The sequence below is a fragment of the Perca flavescens genome, chromosome 3 (assembly GCF_004354835.1).
Source record: "Perca flavescens isolate YP-PL-M2 chromosome 3, PFLA_1.0, whole genome shotgun sequence".
Classification (NCBI taxonomy): Eukaryota; Metazoa; Chordata; class Actinopteri; order Perciformes; family Percidae; genus Perca; species Perca flavescens.
The window spans coordinates 16996604-17022329 of record NC_041333.1 but is presented as its reverse complement, the minus strand read 5'-3'; the positions used below and the strand labels follow the sequence as shown (position 1 = coordinate 17022329).

The following is a 25726-nucleotide window of genomic DNA, read 5'->3' as shown; positions in this document are numbered from 1 at the left end:
TGTTGATAGGACGGTTCCTGATTTAAAAATGATAACTATTCCAATTTTAGTCTTATTTTGGCAAATTATTATTTTCTTGCAGCTGCTTATGTTTCAAGTACATTTAATATTTGGGAAATTTGGCTTCTTTTGTTAAATGGAAAACATTTTTTATTTCTCAAAGTAAGGTATCAAAAAAGTATGTATGATCAACCTGCAAAGGGACTGCACAAAACTGACACTGTTATATCATATTAATGTTAACTAATGTGTAATGTCCCTGATAAACACATTAATAAAGTAAAAGTAAATAAATTCTGTCATTGATTGAAATGTCAAACAACACCCATAACTACTTTAAAACTATTGTTAAAGTTAAAAATGCCAGAAACATCTGCTGTCTCCCTGCTTTTTGCCCAATGCTTCCCAAAATGGTATATAAAATGTATGAATGAACAGCTTAAGACAGCTAATAGATCCACGATAGACAACATATGAAGCTAGTGAGCATGTAGCTTACTGTCGTAACAACAACAACAACAAACGATAAGATATCCACCATCAATAGAAAATAGATCTCTCCTGTGGTGGATATTTTGTCTTGTCAAACACAGGTGTAACATAATGGCTGCCTTCCACTCAGGTGTGCCTGTGCCAGGGCCCTGCTATTGTACATGCTGGTTTACTGGCAAACTGAATAAAACAAAGCCATTGTTAATACTATTAGTTACACCTGTGCTTTTCCTGCTGTGACAAGTCAAAATGTCCACTGTGAGAAAGGTTTATTTCCCAAATTAGATGCTGTATTGGCTATCAGTGCCACTTGTTTTGATTGATAAATTAAGCCCGGTATAGGTACTCTGTATCATTCAATCAGTTGTATTCCAGCTCCACAGTACAGATGGGACAAAACGTGTTTATTACACAACCAGGGCCAACCAAAAATAACTGTCTTTCATTTCCTAAATCTATGAATCGGTCAGCGTAACAGATGGAAAATTGATCATAAACTATTAGCGTGGGATTTCTAGTGTCGTCTGGCTCTCTGTGTCTGACTCATCCTCCATCTGATTCTCCCCTCTGCATTTAATTCCGTTGATCTTCTGAGTGTTTCTGCTTCTAAATCGGTTCTCCTCCTACACAACACTGCACCGTGTGAGGGCTGAAAGGTTTTAAGCACCATTCAGATATACTCTGCAACACCAACCGTCCACCTCCATTCTCTTACATGGATGTCATATTTAGACCCTGTGCCATTCATGCATTTTGTTTTTCTCAAACAAAAAAACTGGATTACAGACACTGCAGTTGAACCTCAGAGAAAACCATGTGGACAATTGTGTAGTATTTGGGTCATTTGTATCTGTTGTTAGTTTTATTTTTCTTTCTCTTATTCTCTTTTGTTGTTGCTGGATTACAGTATTTGATGATATTGCTATTGAAAAGTGGTCTTCTGTGTGTAATCACTCTCCCAATCTTGTGTCTCCTCCCTTGGCCTCTTCCTTCGCCCTCTCCCTCTCTCAGGTGATGGAGACGAAGAACATGCTTTACTTAGTCACAGAGTATGCCAAGAATGGGGAGATCTTCGGTGAGTGATCTTTTACAAGTACAAAATCAATCTGACCTCAGTGTCTTAAAAATATTGTCCTACCCAGGTCATACACGTCCTCCCCGTATCAGTTGCACAGAAAAATCTGCACTGTTGTGTCAGTAATGTTTTTGACAAACAAGGAAGTATCAAAGTCTTTATTGAGTTTGCACTTCCATCTCAATCTCAAAGTTCACATGATTGAAGGAACTGATGTGGCCCTTGTCATGTGCTGCCAGTGGCTGCCGTGCTAAATGTGCTGACACCGCTTACTTGTCATATAAAATGACATCACTGAGGGCCTGTTAAGGCCGCAGAGGGGCAGCCTCAAAGAGAAAAATATTGATTTATTACCACATGTGGTGCAGAAGCACTTGAACTGCTCACTGGTTTACTACTCAGATTATGCAAGAATACTTTCTACATGCCGGCCAACAATGCTGAGATGGTAAGGAGCAGATCTGTAACAAGTAGCAATATTAAAGGCCCATCTTTTAAGCCACCACCAACAACATTATAACCATCACAGGAGAAGTTAAGAAACTGTATCCTTAAACAGTAGAACTTCCCCCAAATCAAGAGTTTAAAAATATATGAAGAAAGAAAACATCAATTGACCTTTTGGACAGATAAGGGGGGGTTGGGGGAGAATTCCTTTGGTATAGACAACGTCATTTACCCTTTTTTTATTTTTATTTTAAAAGACCACACCTGACCTATAAGGAAGTAGGCTCCGACTTGCTGTATAAACATAATACAAGTTTCCAAGTGGACAGTATGAACTTAAAAGGTACAATAATTACTTTTTACTCTAGACATGGTTTACACACATCTTAAGAGTAAAGCACAAATAAAGACACTTGTGCTGGAAAGGACAGACAGTGCAGAACATAGCAAGAATAGTACACAAAGATAAGAATTATCTTAGTCTGCCATAGCACAGCATGCACTCAATCGCTACCATACAGGCACAACACACACACTCAATTTGTACGATCTGTACACACTGCAATCTCAATCCAGTACGCTGGATATGAGCCCAAAGAAAGGGCAAGTTTATTGCACTTTTTAAACAATTATTATTATTTATTAAATATCTCAGGATAACTTTTTTCAAAGTGTGTGTGTGTGTGTGTGTGTGTGTGTGTGTGTGTGTGTGTGTGTGTGTGTGTGTGTGTGTGTGTCTTTGTGATTCTGAGGCCAGTGTTCCACTTGTGATGTTGACTCAGCAGCAGCAACTGCTGCTCCTGTGACCTAGAGAGAGCTTTGAAGTAGACACAAAAAATGAATGAGAAAAGAGTGTGGTTAAAAATAAGAAGGAAGCGCACAGAGATAAAAACAGAAGACTACTCTATATCTGTACATATGTTATAGCCACTGCAGCTAATTGTGGTTAGAGCTATTAGCTTAAAGGCATACTATGTAGTTTCCGTTTTTGTCAAAAGGCTACCCCTAGAGTCGCTGTGTACTTGTATTTGATGTTACTGTCGTAAATACCACTCACGGAGAGCAGTCTCTGCACTCACCCCCCCTGTAGGACTGGTCTTATTATCAACAATGGATGAATCAACAACTTCGTCAAACTGACATACAACAAGCAAGCGCTACAACATAGAACGCAAGCAAGTTTACTTGACATGTTGATAAAATGTCAGGATTACAGTCTTCAAGTTGGCCTTATTAAAGTCTCTTGCGATTATGTGAACACCGTTGGGGTGGGCCCGCTGCTGTTCTTTTATGGTGTTCAGCAGGAGAGAGAGCGCCGTGTTTACATTGGCGTCGGGTGGAATATACACAGCCGTGACGATCACTACGGTTAGCTCTCTCGGTAGAAATAAAGGCCGGCATCTTACGGACATGTACTCGAGGTCAGGGGAACAGAGTTTATCTATTATTGTCCCGTTATTACACCAGTTCTCATGCACGTACTGGTGCTGGGCGGTATGACCAAAAATTGGTATTACGGTATTTTTTAAGATTCTGGTGGTTTCACTGTAACACGGTATTTTCTTTCTTTTGCTTGACTGGGCCTTTTATATAGATTTATAATGGCTTATTCTACTGTCAGGAGTACATAGAATATCACACAAACATTTTAATGTCATCACTAAAAGCTTTGATTACTAAAGGGTTTACTTGGCTCCACGACATTATACAATAACGTTATATGAAGGAGAATGCATGAAACAGTTACAGAATCTAAACTATTTTTATTGTGCAAACTGCAAAGTAGTAAAATAAACTTAAATTGAATGAATACACATACAAACAGCTTTATCATTGTTTTCCTTTCAAAACAAAATAGTTGTAAGATAGTTGTATAAACACTACCTTGGCCACAGGTAAGTTAGGTTGTTTTAGAAAAGTGGGCGACTGAACGTAGCTCCGCTGTCAGCCTCCTTCGGTGTTTGAATAATGTTAGTAGGTTGGCGGATGTATTTCAGCGAGGCAAGACATCGGAACAACAGACGGCTCCTCTCTTGAGCATACGTTGTTCTGGTGTATCTCCGGTCTTTCTTCATTCTCTAACTTTCTTCTCTGTTCTTGAATGTGCAGTAGCGACCAGAGCCTTATGCTACCTGGCTAGCTAGCAGCTATAATGTTACCCGGTGATATGAACCTACATCCAGGAAGAGGTAGCTTAATTTAGCATAACGATTGGAAGCAGGGGGAAAGTACTAGCCTGACTCTATCCACAGAAAGAAAAAAAAATTAACCGTTTCTATATTTTGGTGTTTTGGTTTAGTACAGATTTGATGAAGGTATGCTAACAACAAAACAAACACGAACTACAAACATTTTACTTGGTGAGCATTAGAGTTACTGGTAGGCAGATTTTTTTTTTTTACTTTTGATTTATAAACTAATGCTAGCTGTTTCCATTCCCTATGCTTAGTTTAGCTAACTGTCTCATGGCTGTAGCTTCATACTGTAGTTAACAGACATTTATGAAAGCTTTATTGATTGATTTAACTCCTGGCAAGAAAGTGACTGAACATATTGACAAAATGTCCAATAATGATTGTTCAACCTCATTTTCCATAATCCATAGTTTTCTCATGGATCATCTCACGGGATTATAAAACCATTGTGTCCTGATTCCTCAGACCCCTCTGCCCTGATTGCACAATGTAATATCGTTATGTAAGACATTTATATGTCATCATCTGCAGCAGTAGCAGCTATGACTAAGCCAGGCAGACAGCGACTGGTAGCTGCAGCACTAAACTAGTATTACAATATTCAATCTCATAAAATTGAACAATCATTTCTGATTTCCAAATATGCTTTCGGAGATGGATCAAGTCCTTCAGTTATGATGTACTCTCAGACAAATGGATAAGATGCCAAGCAAGATTTCCAGCCTCTTACTCCACTATCGCCCTCCAGAGAGTTGCCTCCGCTTTTCTGACTCGTGTGTGTGCGTGTATGCGTGCACGCATGCTGAAGCTGTAAAGACAAAGAAGCGGAGCTGGGTTTGGAACAAGGAGGCGGAGAGTGATGGGTTAATTCTCGCAAAGGGGTGGGTGGGCACAGCCGAGGCATCCATGTCAGCTTGTTGATGTGCCTTTTATGTCTGTCTGTCAGTCTGTCAGTCTGCTGCTCCACAGTCTGCCTCAACACCACAGTATGGATCAAATCCTGGAAATTGGGTCAACCACAAATAAAGCGCAGTTGCAAAGAGGAGAGCAGAGGCAGGAGGAGAGAGAAGGCAGAAGAGAATGGAGGCGAGAGCAGGGGACATCCATTAGAATTTGGAAGGTGGTGGGGAAATGTAGGGCATGCATATTTAAGAAAGCACTGCTGGAGAGAAGGGAGTAGTATAGCTGGCAGTGAGTACAATCACTCATGCAGATCTCTTGTCTGACTGGTAGAAAGGGAATGAGACAGGCAGACTGTTGACTTCAAAGAAATAATGGCTGTTTTTTGACACATTCTTATTTACTTAGGCTGTCCATTTCTATTTCACCAGAAACCATCCTTCATATTTACTGGGTGAGTTTTCTTCTAATGTGTCAGCCACCAGGGTGTGGCTGCATTGACTTTGATGACTAGTATAAATGTATTCATGACTAGCTAAATTCCAATAGATTGGGTTGGCAGTAGCTCAGTCTGTAGGGAGTTGGGTTGGAAACCAGAGGGTCACTGGTCAAATCACCATACAGATGGAAGTACGTTGGTGGACTGGTAGCTGGAGAGTGCCAGTTCACCTCCTGGACACTGCCAATGTGCTCTTGAGCAAGGCACTGAACCCCCAACTGCTCAGGGTGCCTGTCTATCTAACTTTTTTTGGTGATGCTTGACGGGAGCAGATTTCTTCCCTTTTTAATATTTACAAAAATGTTTAGTTGAGTGACATGCAGCATCTTACATGGCAGCTTTCAAGGATACACCTGCTGAAGGAAAATTTGCAATAAATTACAAGGAAAAAGCTGTGCCCACTCCGGAATTGCATGCTCCTCTTCGACCCAGAAAGGTCACCACACCACACCACATGCCTACCCATGGGCTAATAAGTCGGTAACACCCAAGACCTGTGAGGTAATGCCCAGCTTGCAGCAGCACAGATGTCACTCACAAAAATGCCCCTGAAAAGGAAATATTCTTACACCTAAACAAAAATACAACTGTACACCTTCTGAATTTAAGTTTGTCTCTTTCACAAACCAAGACTAGATTAGTTTAACTCCTCACAAAGCACACTTCATTCAAACGGGACAAAACAAATAAAACTCACCAAATCCATCTTAGTTAGTTTTTCCACTGTTCCTACAATAAGCAACTTTTTAAACCCTTTAATTCACCATAAAATGTTAAAAATATGCTGGCTCCACACACCATTTTCCCTCAAGGTCTCTCACTGCTGTCCCGGCTCCTCATTAGGCAGCGACCCGATAAACAGTGACTCGTTGGCGGTTCTCAATCCTTCTTCGGAGAGTGTCCAGTGAAAACTAAATAATTCAGTTTCTGTTGGCCTCGAAGGTCAATTTGAGCAAAGGCATTGCGCTGCAGTGCTTGCAGGACTTGTGTCTGCAAGCACACTTTCAAGGTCAAGGTAAACTTTATTATCCGCAAGTAGGAAATTCATGTGGTCACCATTACACGCTCCATCGTTATACAGTCTACTGCATAACATTAAAAACATAAATACAAAACATTAAAAGACAGGAAAACAAGGACAAGACAGTAAAAACATTGAGGAAACATGACAAGCATATATTTAAAAGTTGATTGTTGATATACAGTATGCTCCTAGTTTAAGATCCCTAGCTTATAAGTCTATTGTTGTGCAGTATAATTGCTGTAGGCACAAAAGACTTGCTGTACCTTGTAGTCCTAATTTTCCTTTGCAGGAGTCTGCCACTTGACCTGTTGCTTCTTGAAAAAATTCTGATGAAGAGGGTGGGTTGAATCATTTAGAATTTGTTCGGTCTTTTTTAAACTAAGGTCATTGTACAGTTGAGCTACGGATACCTGATCAACGTCCATGATCTTACTGGCTGTTTTGACTATTCGTTGCGGTTTCTTCTGGTCCTTAATATACATGTTACCAAAGGCACAAATAAGGCCAAATGATAAGACACTTTGCAAGAGAGCTTTGTAAAACATCTGAAGAATACAGTGGTCTGTTTTACTGCTTTACCTGCTTGTCAGTTAAAGCAGTATGAACTGGCTACAAAAATAAATGTATTTCCCAACACCAGATATTACACATTCAGAGACTACCTGTCTAAGGACCTCAAGTGATCTTCACAGAAAATAAATCGAGAATTCTGTGTTTGGGGTGGAATAACCCATGAGTTGAATGGAAAGAGTATTTTAAGTCGGTGAAAAATGCAGAAGTAAGTAATTTTTTTAGGCAAAACAAATGGGATTGTTGTGTTTTTTTTATTTAAATATCTCTTGAATGAGTACTTATCCCATGAAAGAGAATTTGACTGTCACAACCAGTAGTTGAGCAGCTGATCTTTGGCGGGATATAACTTGGATGAAAGGACAGTGTTCAGCTCCAACTGGCTCCAGCCCATTTTAAACCCTGAGAGTGTTGGTATGAAATCAGCACCAACATCTATTAACACGCACATAGACGTGACTTTGTTGTTGTTGTTGTTGTTGTTGTTGTTATTATTAAAGGTTTATTTAGATAGGGACAAACAGTCATCGGATTTATGTATCATAGTGTTTTTAGCTGTTTTACACTTGTCCCTAGTAGGGCTTTTGGTTAAAAATACAGATTAACATTATTAAAAATAAGAGGGATGAAATAAAATGGAATTAAATGAAAAAGGAGAGAAAGTATACAGAGAGAGCACAGTGTAAAAACTAAATATGAGCGCAATATTGTTCCTCAATCAGCTACAATTTGGTATTTTTTTTGAAAGTGGCTAATGTTGGAATACATTTCAAATGGTCTGGCAGAGCGTTCCATAATTTTGCACCTTTTACTGTTTGGGCAAATGATGTTGCTGTATGTAAGTGGGTTGTGTATCAGTTTCTGAAAAATAATGTGCATTTGCCCCTTGTCCTCTATATATATATATATATATATATATATATATATATATATATATATATATATATATATATATATATATATATATATATATATATATATATATATATATATACATATACACACACACACACACACACACACACATACACACACACACACACCATGCTTGCCCCACAGTGTTATCTGAAGTCCAGCCAGAGGTCTAGCCAACAAGCCAGTTTGTACCCATGATGTTTGTCCCCTCCAAACTTGAGCAGCTGTTAAGAGAGTCCGGTCCTCACCCAGCTCTCAGCGGAAGAGGAACACAGTGGTTGTTGAGCTGTTCTGCTCACTTTCCCAGAATGCCACTCTGCCTGCCTCACTGTGCTGAGGCCCTTGCCCTCGCCAACATTGTATCAGTGGATTACTCATCCCTCCACTGGGGCAACATACTGCGGTTTGTGTGCATGTGCGCGCGCCAGTAATGGCTTGTTTTTCAAGTGCTACTGTAAAACAAGCCGTAGCAACACAGTGCATCTGTTGATACAGCAATAAGATTAGTTGTCTTGTTCAGTATTTGGTTTGTTGAGCATTTCATTGTTAAAAGTGTTTATTAGTGCTCCTGTCAGTGCCCCCCTGACCAAAAACACAGCTTTAGCTCTAAAGGTTATGACACACCAACCTGACAGCCAACCGTCAGCAGAAAAGGCAGTCGGACTGATCAGACTGCTCCAGTCTCTTAAAAGAAAAGTGCCTCGGAACACCGAAGCGACGCCGACTTGAGCGTATGTTCTGCGCGAGATGTAACAGTGTTTCCTCTGGAATTGTTTTCAGCGGTGGCGGCGGGGGGAGGGGTGAATTGGACGTCAGTGTACGGGCTTATCTGCTAACGTTAGCTGCCGACCGTTACCTTGAAACCATCCAGTAAATAGACGTTACCGCTCATTTTACACACAGTTTAACAACAACAACTAAACGCTGAGTGAACATTACTAGCTAGCTACGGTTTTCATGTTGGTTTTGAGCGGTATGCACCCCCACTAACCTGGAAAACTGTTTTAAAACAGTAACGTTAATACAGCATGTCTGAGGAATACAGCGTTCTCCTGCAACGGGAGTCAGAGGCAGAGGGGCCGTCACTGCAGCGTTGGCTAACATTAGCTTTTTTTCTCATCTGGGGTCTGATAAACAGTAAATGCATCAAAGTCAGCGTGCCCAACACTATTTTCCAATAAACTGTAGCTGTAAAATTTCACGGGACCCGCGTGAGTGCGGATTTCATGTCGCAGCTTTCGTCACGGTTTATCACTTATTGAGTGAAGTAGTACCAGTACTAGCCTTGTTGTTTATTTGGTTGCCAGGACGCGAGTGATGACGTCCTGTCACTGTTCCAGTTGCTCTGCTCACCCTAGGGGGAGAGAGAGCGAATGACAGTTTGCTTGAGTTCAGTAGAGCTGATGGCTCTACAACTTTTATTATTTTTCATAAACCACCGAAGGAACGGTGTTGCGTGGTGTACATAGCGGAAACCCTGTTGTGCGTCTGCCCTATTTCTGATATTGTGGCGCTGGAAATTTTACCATGGCGCACTGCCACTATGCTATAAACATAGAGGAAACACTGTGTAATATGTCTCCATAACAGCAGGCGGCGCTAATCTGTATTGTCGCCCAAGAAATGAAAACCGGAAATGACGGAACATCTCTCTAGACCTAGTAAAGGCAGAGCATGCTGTGGCCAGGCATTGTTTTCATCAGAGTGTTGATAGTAGTCGAGAAGGATCGTTGTTGTCATTACTCGCTGAACAGAAGAAAATACAAAGGCTAGTAATAAGAAGATAATGGCGTTGTCAGCTCTCAGTCTTCTTCTTGTGGAAGAAGCACTGATTCGCTAGTCAAGGGCTAGCACTCCACCAATCAGATTGGTCATTGAGTCCGACTGCCCACTGACCGATTCAACAAGTCAAATCGGCTCCTCCGACTGACAACGGCATGAACACACCGAACAGACTCGAGTCACCGACCTCGCCAGACTGTCCGACGGCCGATAATCGGGTTGGTGTGTCAGAGCCTTAAAAGGAATCCTGCTTGATCTGACCAAAAGGTCAGGGAGCAGTCAAAAGGCACTGGCAAAGAGTTGGTCCCTGCACCTATGTATAGGATGGATGAAATGCAGAGGACAAGTGTTGTTTCTCTGCGTATTCTTAGAAATGACAAGGCACCTTTTTATTAATAATTTTGCAGTTAAATTGTTAATAAAAAGTATCACCAGTTGCAGGCCTAGATTTCTTAATATATTCCAAAAATCAATGATGTTGCCGAAGACGGCATGGCTATTGAAGGGCAAGTGTGATAATGTTTTCGTTAAATGTGGTCAGACAACATGGTGGGGATATGCTTGAATTGAACTAGTTTGTGCAAATTGTTGAGGCTTGATTGTCTGACAAGCTCTTCGGTTGAAGCACACTGACGTCTTCAGAGACTGAGACCAAGAAAGGGAGAGGTTTAGACCCAAAACGGTTATTACTTTAGAGTCCTGTTCTCCTCACAGGTGCTAACTTGGACCACCTCGACACATTCCCTTTCCCAGTGTGTTTTTTTGTATTAGCAGCGTTGCATGAAAGCAGCCCTGTTCACTAAATGGTCTCCTCTGTGGAATGTGCCAGCCACTGTCTAATCAGGTTTTCTCACTCTGTCAGATGTTAGCTATTTATCAACCCCACTGTTGACGACAGAACAGCATCATCTCCCTGAAGTTTAATAGTGCAGCTTATGGCCTTTATATATATGGCCATCATTTTTTATTGTACGGTCTTTGTCACAGCACGCAGCTGACCCTTTGGTCTACCCTTAGCTGAGACAATACAGAGTTGTTAAGATGAGGTGTTTACAATGTGATGCATGCCGCTGGCCTCAGGACATACGCTGCTCTACTTTAAATGTATCGGTTAGTTGATGGAACAATGTTTTTGATGTTAATGGGCTGTGAAATTGGCTTAGTGTGACTTCTCTGTGCATCTTGACAGAGGCCTAGTTGTGAATCAGTGATCTCATCTTTACATAAATGTGTGTGCACACCAGGGAAATAACAGCAATATTACTTGTGTTAAAAAGTGAAAAGTTATAAGGTACAGGTAACAAATGTAAAGATGATGCAAAAAGTTCTTTAGTACCCCTATTTTACTGTAAGCCCCTGTCTTTGTGATTACAAAAATGCTCTTTTATGAGATTTACCTTTTGGGTCTTCACATAATTGCATTCCTAATATTTTGCACATTCTGTTTACTCGTATATGAAGTTTTGTTGGCTGCGTGTGTTGTGGTTGTTGTGCATTGTCGTCAGGTTTGGTCGGTGGTCTGTATACATGCCAGCTGGAAGGAAAGCCAACGCAGTGTCCTATCTTGTTTGCCACAGAGTGTGAATTGAAGAGTTAGCAAGCTATCTGGACAGAGAGGTGTGAAGAGGAACCCTGCCGACAGCAACAAACACCATACTTTCCAAAGTTCACAGGGCTGCAAAACGTCATGCATCCTGTAGAATAGTCTGTCAGCCAAGCTGAGTGCGAAAGGATAGAAAAGCTGTGAGAGCAGACAATGAGCAAAAGGTCAGTGATCTGGATGCTTGGAGAAAGAAGACAGTAAAATGAATGATTTTACCCCACCGCAGACTGCATAGACTAGTTTCATGCATCTTTCTAAACAACCACAAACTGCGTCTGTCTCAATGCTCTGTGCACAGCTTGTGTTCAGATAAACAGATAAATCAGATCCGTTTTTGTTTGTCTCAGTGGATAAGAACCGATGTTCATATTTACACTAATTATCTAATAGTGTGTTTGTGTATGTGCAGTTCAATCATACACTGACTACCTCCCACTAAGCCCCCCCACACCCTGTTCCAACTTTCCGTACTAATGTGGACATAATATAGCAGAAGACCAGTTCTCAGTAATCTCGTCCTCCCCTCTCCTCCTGATGCTTTGACGACACAGTACACAGACACATTACATGATGTAATATAGCGTTAACTGCTATTGGCACAAGGCCTGCACCTCATCAAAAGTAAATTATCATTTCAAAACAACCACCAACACTTTGTATAGTTGTAAAGAATGCAGGTGTTTTTCATTCTAGAAAAGCCCCTTTCACACATGCATTTCAACCCTGAAATTATGTGGACCCAGAGAAGCTGTATATGAGCAAATGCAAATGTCTGCTGGAAATTAAACAGACTTTACCTGCCAGCTCCCTTAGTACAAAGCCTGTGTAATTTTCAATTGAATCCATGTGTGGACAGAGCAGGTCATTGTTTGTAGAATTCACAGCGAGCGAGTGGGTGTGTTGATGACCTCTCTATCATTCTACTTGCGCGTAACCAGGAGGAAAAAAAAAACATCATAGGGTGAAGAAGAAGGGGCATTTACACGAAGACATCAATGGAAATTTCTAACTGGAAAGACGACGAGATTCATAAGCCAAAATTCTCGGGCAACTTCAAGGAACAGCAAGAGACTCTGTTGTTTATGACCAAATTACAAACCGCCTATGTGACCACAGTGTAATCAGCGTCATGTCCTGCCTCCTGCACACTCAACCCAGGCGCCATCCTAAACCAAACCATGGCGTGTTTCCGGTAAATGACACAGACAATTTTGTCATGTGTGAAAGGACAACTTCGGACAATGTCTGGACCTGATTTCTCGGATATTGTCCGGAGTTCATATGAGAAATCAGTTTAAGTGACATCTGATACTGTATTTGAAAGGCCCAGAGAGTCATTTTATATAAGTCAATGTATAATATTATCTGCATATACTTCTAAAATGACACATCGCCTCTCTCCACTGTCTTTGTTTCTCTCTCTCTTTGGTTGCAGACTATCTGGCGAAGCACGGCCGTCTCAGTGAGCTAGAAGCCAGGAGGAAGTTCTGGCAGATCCTGTCGGCTGTAGAGTACTGTCACAATCGCAACATCGTCCACAGGGACCTCAAGGCGGAGAATCTGCTGCTGGATGGCCACATGAATATCAAGATTGCAGGTACCGTAACGACGTAGTGCAGGGGAGTCCATAAACGTATTCATGGATAAGGAATACAGGATTTTGGCATGGAAACATTTAGTTTTGATCCATTGCCTGCCATGATCTCAGTGCCGGTGTAGTTCAGAAATGTCTTAACTACCTGCCCAAGCCATTTGCACAGTGTTGAGAAATGGTCGGAGGTTGATAGCTGTTAGCTGAAAGATGCCAGAATAGACGTCTTAAAATCTCAGCAAGAATCCAAAAGCTTGTGCCACCTTTTCCAAACATATGATCAGAGGAGATCAAACATCCTTCCCCAGTGACACCTAGCTTTAATTTTGAGGAGGAAACATTAAAGATAAAGGGACAAAAAGAGGCAGAGATTTGAGACTAGGCTTGAGGTCTGTAAGTACAAGCTTCAAAGTGTCATTATTAAGCAACTGGCATTTAGAGCTAGCTAGTGAGAATGCCACCCTACTGCTGTTTCACAGATTGGAGGAAGGGGAGGCTGGAAGGTAGTGTGGGGAAATAAAGGTGGAGGGGTTTGAGTTTATTTGGAGTAGATACATTGGATTGGCTACTTTGCAGACAGAGTAGAGGGTGAAGGGAGAACGATGAGGAGTTGTGCAGAGCAGGGTGGCAGGGCTGCAGCTGCTCTGAAACAGGCCAAGGTTTATCTTAGGCCTTAGTCAGAGCTGATACTAAAATCCATCTAAGGCACATGTGTCAAACTCAAGGCCCGCGGGCCAAATCCGGCCCCTTGTAGATTTAGATCCGGCCCATACATCAATTTGGGTTCACAATACATTTTGGCCCACATAGTTGTGCGCCAAACCAAAACACAGGAAAGTGATTTTTAAACTGCAATTACCTGATATTCAAAGCAGACTGCGACTCAGAAATTCCCACAGAAGCAGAGAGTTTTCATATTCAGGCTGGGAAACAGGTTGTTGTTGTTAAAACAATAGTATTTCTTGATTTGCTAAATTCTATGATGGCTAAGGAACTCTTTTGATGACTTTTTTGTAAGGCTTCATGTCAACAAAAATGTGACAAAAAGCAACACATTTACAAAAAGGTGACAAATGTCTGAGAAAGCCACTAAAAAGTTGGAACAAAAACAATAAAAATTAGGAAAAAAGCTACCAAAATGTTTTTCAAAAAGTGACATGCAGTAACAAAAGCACGTCAATAAACTTTACATGTCTGGCCCTTGGTGGGATTCAGAGTGGCCCCTAGTGAAAATGAGTTTGACAACCCTGATCTAAGGTGAGCTGATCACATGAGGACAGCTAAAAATACAGGTCCTTCTGTCCTTAAAGGACTTTATGTAGTGGACTCCAAATAGTAGAATTAAAATCCTTTGTTTATTGGTCTGATAAATGTTATTTTATGGGGGAAATATTACCGATGAGCATCCCAGTTAACCTGCATACAAGTCATGGCCAGTGTTCAGTGTCTTTTTTTTTTTTTTTTTTTATTCTTTTTTTTTTTTCTATAAAAAGTCAAATTAAATAAGAAAAAATTATACAAAGCTATACAATAACTGATAGAGAACTGAGTGTTTTACCTGCATCATTACTCTCATCATCCTGTACACTGTTTCTCAGAAGGGTCCAAGATGATAACTTGGAGATGTTATTACCCCAGCAGCAGTAATTTTTTATTTTTATTCTTTTTTTTTTTCTATAAAAAGTCAAATTAAATAAGAAAAAATTATACAAAGCTATACAATAACTGATAGAGAACTGAGTGTTTTACCTGCATCATTACTCTCATCATCCTGTACACTGTTTCTCAGAAGGGTCCAAGATGATAACTTGGAGATGTTATTACCCCAGCAGCAGTAATTTTCATAAACATGTCTGACTCACAGCCGATTGTTGGCACAGCAGATTAGATTTAAAGCAGGAAAACAATGAACAGAACATTACCTGGCTTGTGATTAGAGAAAAGGTCTCCAGGGAGGACATCAGCAGTAAGGTACATTCTGTGCTTCTCCTACCCACAAAACGCTCTGTCAAGTTTGGCAAATGGTACATAAAGTTTAGCTTTGTACAGTACATGTGAAAGACAGTCCTCACTTCATATTCCGTACTGCATCAGTAATATTGGTGTCAGTTAAGATCAGCCACCCATTCAACCTTTGTTCAAGAGAGGTACATGCATATTTCCTTTTCTTTTTGTGTTTTTGCTAGGCTAATGTGCATCTAGATCTGTATCTAATTTTTTTTATATAATCAATTAATCTGTTGATTATTTTAGACCTTAAAGGTGCCCTGTGGAGTTTTCTTGTCAAACTAAAGTTATGTTTTCTTTCTGTATAAATCACTAAAACATTTTATTTATGCTTCAAATCTAATAAATATGATGAATGCATTTCCTTCCTCATAAAACATTTGCCAATTTTCTTTAAAGTGCTCATATAATGCTTTTTGGCTTTTTACCTTTCCTTTATTGTGTTATACAGTATATCTTTTTGTTCACGTTATAGGTTTACAAAGTGAAAAAGCCCAAAGTCCACCCCAAACCATCTTCCAGAGAATTTCATTTCATTTCAGTTTTAAAACATGCTTCAGTGGTGCTTACAGAATTAAAAAAAACAATTAATTGTTACATGGTGATCCTGTAGCCTTTTGGCCCAATGTGGGTCTGGGCCAAAATCACAGTCCAAAATCCAAAGATATTCAGTTTACAGTAATATAAAATGGGTAAAAACAGCAAATCCTCACATTCATGAACCCCCGCACCAGTGATGATGAATGATGAATGACTCTCTTAAAGTTTTCTGTTTATCAACTTATCAACTAATTATTTAAGCACTAGTCTGCATATGCATGTCCGGACAGAGTACCTATGCTTCTGGGTTTTTCATTCAGTCCAGTGATTTCTCCCTGCTTTCTTAAGGCCACCTCTGGTCAGTATGTATGAAGCTTAACCAGGCAGCAGTCAGTCAAAGAAAGGTCATGCTTAAAGGTGTCTGCAGAGGAGAGGGAAATTGGCGGCAGGGGGTGCCTTTTATGTTTTAATTTCAAACAGCCCTATTACGTTTGAGTTGAGTTGAAGGGGTTTGAAAGAGAGCAGGAGAAATAACTAAAATATAAGAGAATTACTGGATCAGAGGAGGAGAGGAGGCAGCCTTTGTGGCTTAGTAGGAAAATATGTATATTTTGTGTTTAATTTGCTATGGTCAAATAAACAAAAAGGGTTCAGGAGAACCACTTTAAAAAAACATTATGTCATACATTAACACACAGGGTTGGACAATAGGATGGTATGCAAATTAAAATATACCGTGAAACAATATATAGAGGTAGACCCTTGTCTGCTGGTATGTCTTCTTTCTAGTAGCTATACCTTTATCTCTGATTATATTTGGTCATTATGGTATATGTTGTTTTATCGAATTACCCTTAAACAAAAATTCCCATTGAGCTTCATAGTCAATTCTAGACTTTGGAAACAGCAGTTGACAGAACAATCTCATCTCAAGGACCATTTGTGCATTTGTTTGGAGTACATCACAAGACATAGCAAGCAAGCTAATATTACAAGCTAATTAGTTATTTTTAGTAGTTTATTTAAATTATTAGCTTCAATCTCCCAGACCTGGCAGCCCAGCTATATGAGCTAAATAGCTGACTGCAGCCATACAGATAGCAGCAGTGAGCAGTTAGTTAAAGCTTTACTTGACTCCGTAAATCACAGATAGTCGAGGCAGAGCAGCCGGAGGAGGAGGAAAAACCATGAAAACATTTTCTCCATAAAATAAGATCCAGTTTTACCAAAATCAGTGGTAGTGCCGTAAAACGTTACAGACTTCTCGCAGGAGATTGTGCCCACCCACCAAAGTAACATAGTGCGAAATCAGGCGTTAGGGGCGTGCAGTGGGAATGAAAGGGGCACTATTCTTCCTATTATCAATAAGAGTAGCATCAAAATGTAAGTAAGTACCAATCAAAGTTATAATTCAAGGGGAAACTAATCTACTTAGTAATTTTATCTTAACGTTACACAGCTAATTGGCTTCGTCAGGACTGTGCGGATGTGCTTTTGATCAGATTGGATTGACCGTGACAAACCAACTGTGGTCAGATTCAGATTTAAATGTTGCTAAATCCTGATTGGACATAGAAAAGGTTTGGTAATAAGAAGTTTGGGAGACAAGACAAGAAGGCACAAGAAGATTAAATCCAGGGCGGTGCATCCTGAGCTGCAGCCATAACTATGTCAATGCTTATACCTTATTAGAAATGACATGGTAACCTTTGGATGCTGTCCTCTTACTGCGGTGTGATATGATCACGTTCTACACGCATCATGTTCACACACACAGTTTTATAAGCCGTTAGCCTGGAGTGGATTCCAGAGTGAACTGTTTAAGCTAATATTATGCTAATACTTTAGTGTGCGACACACACACGCACACTCCCCCACCCCGCCCTTCCTGTTTAGCTACGAGTGCTGTTAGTCACCTGCAGCGTGCAGGAGCATTTGACGTCAACCAGTCTGCTCAGTATCAGCTCCATGAAATGGGTCACAGCTTCTGACGATAAACCAACTGCACTGCTTCGCTCTGCTCTGCCTGCGTCTCACATCTCACCTTCACAGCAGCATCAGACAGTAAACATGCTTGTAATAAACCCCGCTATGGCACTCAGCTTTACCCTCCACTTTGTCAAACACACCTGCTGCTAACTGCACTGCAGTAATTGAATGGATTGAATACATGCACTCACACACACAGTGTCAAACCTGCCATGTCCTTTTCAGTTGGAGTTTGCAACAATCTCTCAAATGTCTTTTCCAGTTAACTAGAATTTCCTGCACCATTTTATGTATTGCAGGTGTTTTGTTTTTTTCATTGTTTTGTCCACCCCATTTATGTAAATAAGGATAGACTAAATAACGGAACACTTCTCTGTATAACGCAGTGCAATTCAACTGCACTCTCCAAAATGACCAAGCTGACTCAACACCACTCTAAAACAATTTGAACAAAATCGGGAAATTTTAACCTTCACAAAGAGAGGATTTATTGCATAACTGTTGTATTAGACTGCATTATCATTCAGCATTAGATGAATATCTTTGGTTTTGGTCTGTATTGGCTTTGTTCATCAGACAATTCAAGAAATTTGAAGATCACACCTTGTGCTTTAAAGAATTGGCTTTTCACTCTTCTGGCATTTTATACTACTAATCTACCGATTAATTGATAATTAAAAGCTGATATATGCAGCTCTACGCAATGTGAGCTGTTATGTGGCTGCTAGCTATATATGTAGATTGTGTTAATTGTAAAGCATCATGATACAGAACAAAGGAAAAATGAATTATGTTATACACACTGTATCTTACTCTCACACTCTATAATTATCTGTCAATACACTCCCCCCAATTTTCCAAGTAGGATTATTTTAACATACAGATACATTAAATTTGTATGCCACTTGTATGGAAAACAAATAGCTATCTTGACCATGAATAAACTTAGTCCTAGCACAAATGCCTACATTTCAAGTAAAAGAAAACAAGACAGAATCTGAATAAACACATTTACATTTGTTTTCCTAGAGAGGAATGGGCCTGGGACTGCCCTGCTAGTAGTTTGAATCATGGCTTAAATGGAGTTAGGTCCATTCTTATGCACGTGTGTAGGTGCTCATTAGTGAGCTGGAACGGTAATTGGTTTTAATAATGTTCATATCGGAGAAAGCTTACTCACAGCTGTAAGTCGATCCAAACACAGTCAAAATGTTTAGTGCTACTTTGGTTAGACCAGTCCGTAGCCAGAAAGTAGCAGGGGCAGGTACTTCATGCTGTCATCTTTCTCACATCTCTTTCATGCTGTTGTTTTCTCTAGCGAACTGTCTACTTTATAACGTGTTAGTCCTAACTCTGATAAAATGTCACAAGTTGAAAAGATGCCATTTCCAATTCTTGTGAGGCAGAGAAAACCATCAAATCCCAATATATGAGAAGCTACAACCAGCAAATGTTAAGATTTTTTTTCTTGATTAAAGTATTAAGAATAACGAATCAATTATGAAAATAGTGATTAACTAATTGTCTGTTGATGCACTAATGGGTTAATCATCTCAGCACCACAAACAAAAACTAGTAGCAAGTCTTGTAAAAACCAAATTAGAGCACTAAGAGACAAGTCATTTACTGGAGAAAGGTTTGGGAGGTAGGGAGAAAGATACGAACTAATACAAAAAGGGGATTGGCTGAGTAATTGCAGGAATGCAAGTTGGCTTTGGAAGATTTTACTGCAACTTTAGTTGGATTTTAATGAAAGGCATACAGGAACTTCTCAGGCTTTTGTGTGTATTTCTGCAAGTGTAAGTTAGACTTTCTTGGTCTGAAGAATCAAATCTGAGTTTTAGTCACTCTACAGACAACCAATCAGAGCACAGCATTGATGACCTCATGTCAGTCTCCTGGGGAGGTTACCTCATACAAAGATCTGTTTCCTCAACATACAAATATGTTGATCACATATTACATTATGTAAAACCTGCAGACTCCATGGAGACACTTAGTCACAAGGCATAACCCACCTTTTGTTCTGGACATTTTCTGTGTGCAGTTTGACCACTTCTGCACAATCTTTCACCGCAGCTACACATATTCACCATATGCCTAACCTCTTCTCTTTTTACAGTCACAGATATACTTAGTTACAGGTTCCCTTTTGTACAGCACAGGGCCTGTACAAGAACTTTACAGTCAAACTTTAAGTACAACATGTTTAGATTTATCTGTACCTTTCCTCTCAAACCAACCACCATTCCCTTCTGTTTTGCCCTGTGTAGATTTTGGATTCGGGAACTTCTTCCAGCCCGGGGAGCCTCTGGCCACATGGTGCGGCAGCCCGCCTTATGCTGCTCCGGAGGTCTTTGAGGGGCAACAGTATGAGGGCCCACAGCTAGACATCTGGGTAAGGGGTGTGTGTGTGTGTGTGTGTGTGTGTGTGTGTGTGTGTGTGTGTGTGTGTGTGTGTGTGTGTGTGTGTGTGTGTGTGTGTGTGTGTGTGTGTGTGTGTGTGTGTGTGTGTGTGTGTGTGTGTGTGTGTGTGTGTGTGTGTGTGTGTGTGTGTGTGTGTGTGTGTGTGTGTGTGTGTGTGTGTGTGTGTGTGTGTGTGTGTGTGATTCTTACAACCTTATTTACAGTCTCCATTGGTTGGTTGATTGGTTGATCTACTGCCCTGACCGTGTTCTCTGTGTGTGTGCGCATCTTTTCATGTTCAGAGTATGGGGGTGGTGCTATATGTGCTGGTATGTGGTGCGTTGCCCTTCGATGGGCCCACTCTGCCTGTACTTCGACAGAGAGTCCTAGAAGGAAGGTTTCGCATCCCCTACTTCATGACTGAAGGTAAGAAGAGACTCTCTGGGATATTGAACACACAATAAGATGGGACTATGCCAACTCCCACTTTTCAGTAGCTCACATTGCTGTGAATTTACACACATGCAGTGTATTTGTCTCTCTTGTCACGGTTTGTATTCGAACTGAGGCAAAATGGCATGTAATTCTCGTGAGGGATACTGCCACTCAGATGAAAAGATCATGCTTTCTTATTGGAGTCACCATACTGTTGAATGTTCACTGCAACCACTCAGAGGGTCATTTCATTAATGAGAGAGCATTACGCTCATTTGAAGGGGATACAGTAGAAGACACTCTGTCATTGTCCTCTGTAATGTGAATACGTGCGTCCGGGTTTCTGTGCGTGCATGCAGGCTGCAGAGTGAGTCAGGTTGGCTAACTTTCTCAAAGCAGTCCTGCTGTTAGCGGCTGTGCTAGCTAGCTGGCAGCAGATTAATTCCAGAGCTGGAGCTGTTTATGTAACCTGGGAAAGAGCCAGTGAAGCCTTCCAGCAGTTCGCCTGTCTGTCTCTCTGAGGAGACTCTGCCTGTTTGTATGTGTGTCTAACTCACACTCTATATCTGTGAGACATATTCCTGTTAGTCTGTGGCCCTGTCTATTTCTCTTGTCTTGTTTCTGTGTGTCCCATCTGTAAGTCTGTAGCACTTTCTCAACAGGGGTTGGGGTGAGAGACTCATCCAGATTTGTTCAGGATCTTGAAACAATTAAGACATAAGGGGAATGTAGGAGTGTAATGTCAGCTCCGTGGCCAGACTGACACTTAAACCCGCCTCCCCACCCCCAGTCCAGCCCCTGTTCCCTGAACAAGGAGAACAGAGTGTGCTGATTTCTTCATCCAGAAATGGTCCATCTCATCTCCACTTGTTTCTCTCCCTGGTCAACACTGTCGTACACAGCACAGCCTAGCACTGTACAGTAAACTCTCTTGTGGACTACTCCCAACTTACGGACTAAATAACAGCAGTAAGGGTTGTCTTATGTCTCCCCTGCTTTTGCATATTGCACAGACCTGGTAGATAGTTGTACCAAACAGCCAACAGTCATGTTACCAGAATCATTTGCTCTACAAAAAAGGTCAGAATAAAAAAGTAAAGTAATGCCCATCACAAGTTCTCAGAGCCCAAGGTGATTTCCTCAATTTGCTTGTTTTGTCAGATCATCCCAAAGATGATGTAAACCATTAACATTATATAAAACTGAGAAAAGCAGCACAATTGGACTAAAAATTACTAATCTATTAATGGATTTGCAAAACGGCTTTATGTTAACAAATTGATTTATCTGCTAATTTATTTAGCTCTAATTAAGCTAATTGAGAACCCATTTAAAAATACACATGGGAAGCTCAGCTGCTTGTTTTGCTGCTTGTGACATTTTGTTTCTTCTGTCCTGCATTGCAGAAGTACAGCTAGCCAATCACAGCCCACACTGAAACAAAATAGGGTGTTTTTTGGAATTCAAGTGAAAACTGATGTTTGAAAGCTTTGAATTGCAGTTTGTGTTGCATTTCATTTATAAATGTCTGTTTGTAAGGTTACGCTCATGTTCACAGTCATGCATGATGGTTACATTTTATATGTAATAATTACAGTCTGTTATTTGTAAGCTCATGTGTCTGATAAAGTTAATAAAATAGATACGATACGAAGTCAGCGAGAGTACCTAGTCTCTGCCCTCCAACTTCTTGCAACAGAGTTCAGAGGACTTAGTGCAACTTTACACCACTGGGACATTGCAAGTGTTAACTGGGATGGTTCTGTGGTTAAGTCATGGTGGTGTAATGTACTGGCTAAGAAAAGTGTGTCAATCAGCCGGCCAGCCGGCTAGACGATTATGCAGTGCCATCCCCTTTACATAGTCAAACCTTCCCTGGTGGTTAGTAGCTTTGAAAAATGTGCTCAGCTTCAACTGTTGCTATAAACACGGCTGTAGCAACAAGCGGAGCCCGAGTAACTACTCGGTCAAACAAAGTATAGTGTATTGTACTATATTGTATTTAAAGCATTGTAACTTAGCAGCTGCTTAGATGCCACAGCATGGGGCAAAAGTGTAGTGAAGGGCACACTGGTTATGTACATAATGGGGAAAAAATTTAGTTGGCTGAACCACCAGGCACAAGGTTGAAAAAATGTGATATAAACATACGTTAGTAGGACAGCAGGGCAACTGTGAAGAATGTGAAGCAGGGAGTAACTGTTGGCAGCCATGTCCTTGGGCTTATGAACTGCTCTCCTAACGCTCTGACAGAAGACAGGCTATTGGTAGAGCAGGCGAATAAGGGAAGAAGGTGACCTGCAGAAGGTTGCTTGTGTAGACATTAACAACTCTTTGTAAACTCTAAAATAGCTAAAGGTTTAATAACATTTAAATGAGTATGACTTTATAATTTATTTTAAAGTGACCATATTGGACTAAGACAATATCATAATTTGATTTTTAAATTAACTTCAAAAAGAGAACAACTTTAGTCACTTAAAGAAATATTTTGCTGATTTTATTCCAGCTATATGTCAATGCATTTTCAATCAATATAAAAAAACTCAAGGTAGAGATAATTCATTTCAAAAACATATTTTAATGAAGATAGTATTAAAGATCAAGTAGATAATGAACAACTGCAGGGCCTATTTGTTAAGAACACACCTGTCTTGCTTTAAGACTGTAGCAGCAGGGTATATGGGTAAAGATGCTGTGTGCGGGCAGGAATGCAGTGCAGGCAGTAGGGGTGCAGGCAGGCCAAAGCGGCACAGCCAGGGGAACTGTAATCCTGTTAAGAACCCAGCTGTGTCTGACGTCAAACTCATCTAGCCACTAACTAGAGGTGAGAAGCTCTCATAAGGAAGAGAGGAAAGTAGAAAAGAGTGTAGACACACTGCTCAGAACTGATGGTAATTCAGCAGATTTAAAGCTCTTACGTTTTTATTTTTGCTCCACTTTATCTGGGCTACTTTGTCAAGGACATGACACTTTGTAGCTTAATTTGCTATACAGTACTCAGCGTTATAAACAACAACATAAACAACCTCTTCCTTTTTCAAAGTGGTGATCCTAAAATATGAAAGACTATAAAAACCTTGTCACATCATCTATGATTGATTGTTCTCTCCCACCCCTCGCAGACTGTGAGCACCTGATCCGCAGGATGTTGGTCCTGGACCCATCAAAGCGTCTGTCTGTGGCCCAGATCAAGGAGCACAAGTGGATGGCTCTGTACGCTCCCTTACAGAGGCCTGTTCTGTACCAACAGCCTCCAACTGCTGAGGGCGAGGCAGTTGTGGGAGAGTACAGCGAACAGGTCCTTCGCCTGATGCACAGCCTTGGCATCGACCAGCACAAGACTATAGAGGTGAGGACTTAGCTGGCTTTATTTATTCAACAAGGGTATGAAGGGGTCAGGTTTAAAGGTCAGAGCTTCAGACTGTGACGCAGATAACAGTTTTACTAGATGCATCAAAGCAGAATGATAAAGGTGATTGTCCACAGACACAAGAAGGATGAGAATGTGTGCAATAAGTTCCTAATTTACAAGACCAGCTAGTGGTGGAAAGAAACGGCACATTTACTTGAGTATGGTCTTCAAGTACAATTTTGAGGTAATTTGCCTTACTTGAGTATGTCTATTTTAGCCCATTTTTACTCTACTACTAGTTTGCTACATTTCAGAGGAGAATATTGTACTTTTTACATGAGTACATCAATTAAATAAATTACATTCTTAAGTAGTAACTGAACTAAAACTAAAATTTAGGACCATACATAAAAAATATACAACAATGCAAAAACATATATTGTCTTTTGTATGGAAAGGTCAAGTGCTCCATTGAATTTGCACAGATAAATATTGAAAATAACTATACTTTATTTTTGCACACAGGTATGTAATGATGGATTTTACATATAAAATAAAAATTGTAAATGGGTTGCACTGGTAGCCTTGTGGTTAATTTGTGTATGCAATATTCAGCAAAAATATCCCAATGATCATATGTGGATGTTTAGCCCTGATTGTAAAAATAAAAGGAAAATATATCCACTCCTTCATTAAACAGTATTTCTGCATCAGTTTAATGAAGAGACTGTAATTTATATGCATAATATTCTATGTGCTGTCTTTTATTTTAATACATTCTGTGTATTGTATTTCTTATCTATACTCTGCTATTTAGCTGCTGCAATAACCCAATTTCACACTGAACAGTAACAAAGCATTATCTCAGCATATCTTAAGAGCTGTCGCAGTCATCCACAATGGAAGGTGTGCTTTAGTAATAACTTCAATTACAGACTCCGCCATTTATGTTGTCTGTCATCCCCCAGTCTCTGCAGAACAAAAGCTACAACCACTTTGCTGCTATCTACTACCTGCTGGTGGAGCGCCTCAAGGCGCATCGCTGTAGCTTCCCCGTCGAACAGCGGCTCGACCCCCGCCAGCGACGGCCCAGCACCATCGCCGAACAGACTGTCGTCAAGGTAGCCACAGCGCGTCATGCCAACGAGGGGGTTCTGAATGATGTGTACAGAGATTACTATACACGCATCCCTGATCAAAGCTCCATTATTCACACCTGCACCCATGAACAATCAAACGGACAGACACCACCCATTCATTTATTTATCCAGCCAGCTTCTGTTCTGGCCAGCCTTGATCTTAATGCGCCTGCCTCAGTTACATTATTCATCATTTTCTTTTCTTTGCCCACGGTGTGTTCTTAGTGACACTTTGCAATTTCTCTTTCATTTCCTTCACCATCTAGGATCTTTTTTTTGTCTCTTTTGGATTTCAAAGTCATAATTGCATTATTATCAAGGATGTTGTTAAATATTGGCCATGAATTGGAGAAGGCTCTTTGATTTAATGTCAAAGTCTCTGTTTTCTATCTCTCTGCAGTCGACCAGTGGTTCAGCACAGGTGGGTTTGCTCCCGCAGGGAGTTCGTCTGTTGCGCTCCCCTGCTGTGCCCCAAGCCTCCCCTGATACTTTTTCCTTCACCCAGACTACAAGTCCCCTGGAGCAGCATTTCATGGTGGAGGACGTCAACATACCCAAAGTAGGTCCAAAACCAGTAAAAACAGCCTGAGACTTCAGGGTGTCTTTCTGTTTGTGTGTTCGTCCTCTTTCAGTTATTGAAGTTGTAGTTATTACGGTCATTATCTGCTTGCACAACTATGTCCTGAAACATTATTCCGATAAGTTTGACATTGATTTGCTTTGACAAGCATACCCACTCACTGTGGTGTGTGTCTGTGTGTG

General features: G+C 40.6%; 1 protein-coding gene across 2 annotated transcripts in view; it reads left to right on the top strand.

The window, feature by feature from the left end:
* sik2b (salt-inducible kinase 2b) overlaps positions 1-25726 on the top strand; it is a 43659-nt gene that overhangs the window by 8274 nt on the left and 9659 nt on the right. For both annotated transcript variants that reach the window (XM_028572961.1, XM_028572960.1), the window contains exons 3-9: positions 1504-1567; positions 12938-13099; positions 19903-20027; positions 20338-20461; positions 23596-23822; positions 24794-24946; positions 25365-25523. In XM_028572961.1, coding sequence (XP_028428762.1) covers positions 1504-1567; positions 12938-13099; positions 19903-20027; positions 20338-20461; positions 23596-23822; positions 24794-24946; positions 25365-25523 — 1014 coding nt within the window. The remainder of the gene's footprint in view (positions 1-1503; positions 1568-12937; positions 13100-19902; positions 20028-20337; positions 20462-23595; positions 23823-24793; positions 24947-25364; positions 25524-25726) is intronic.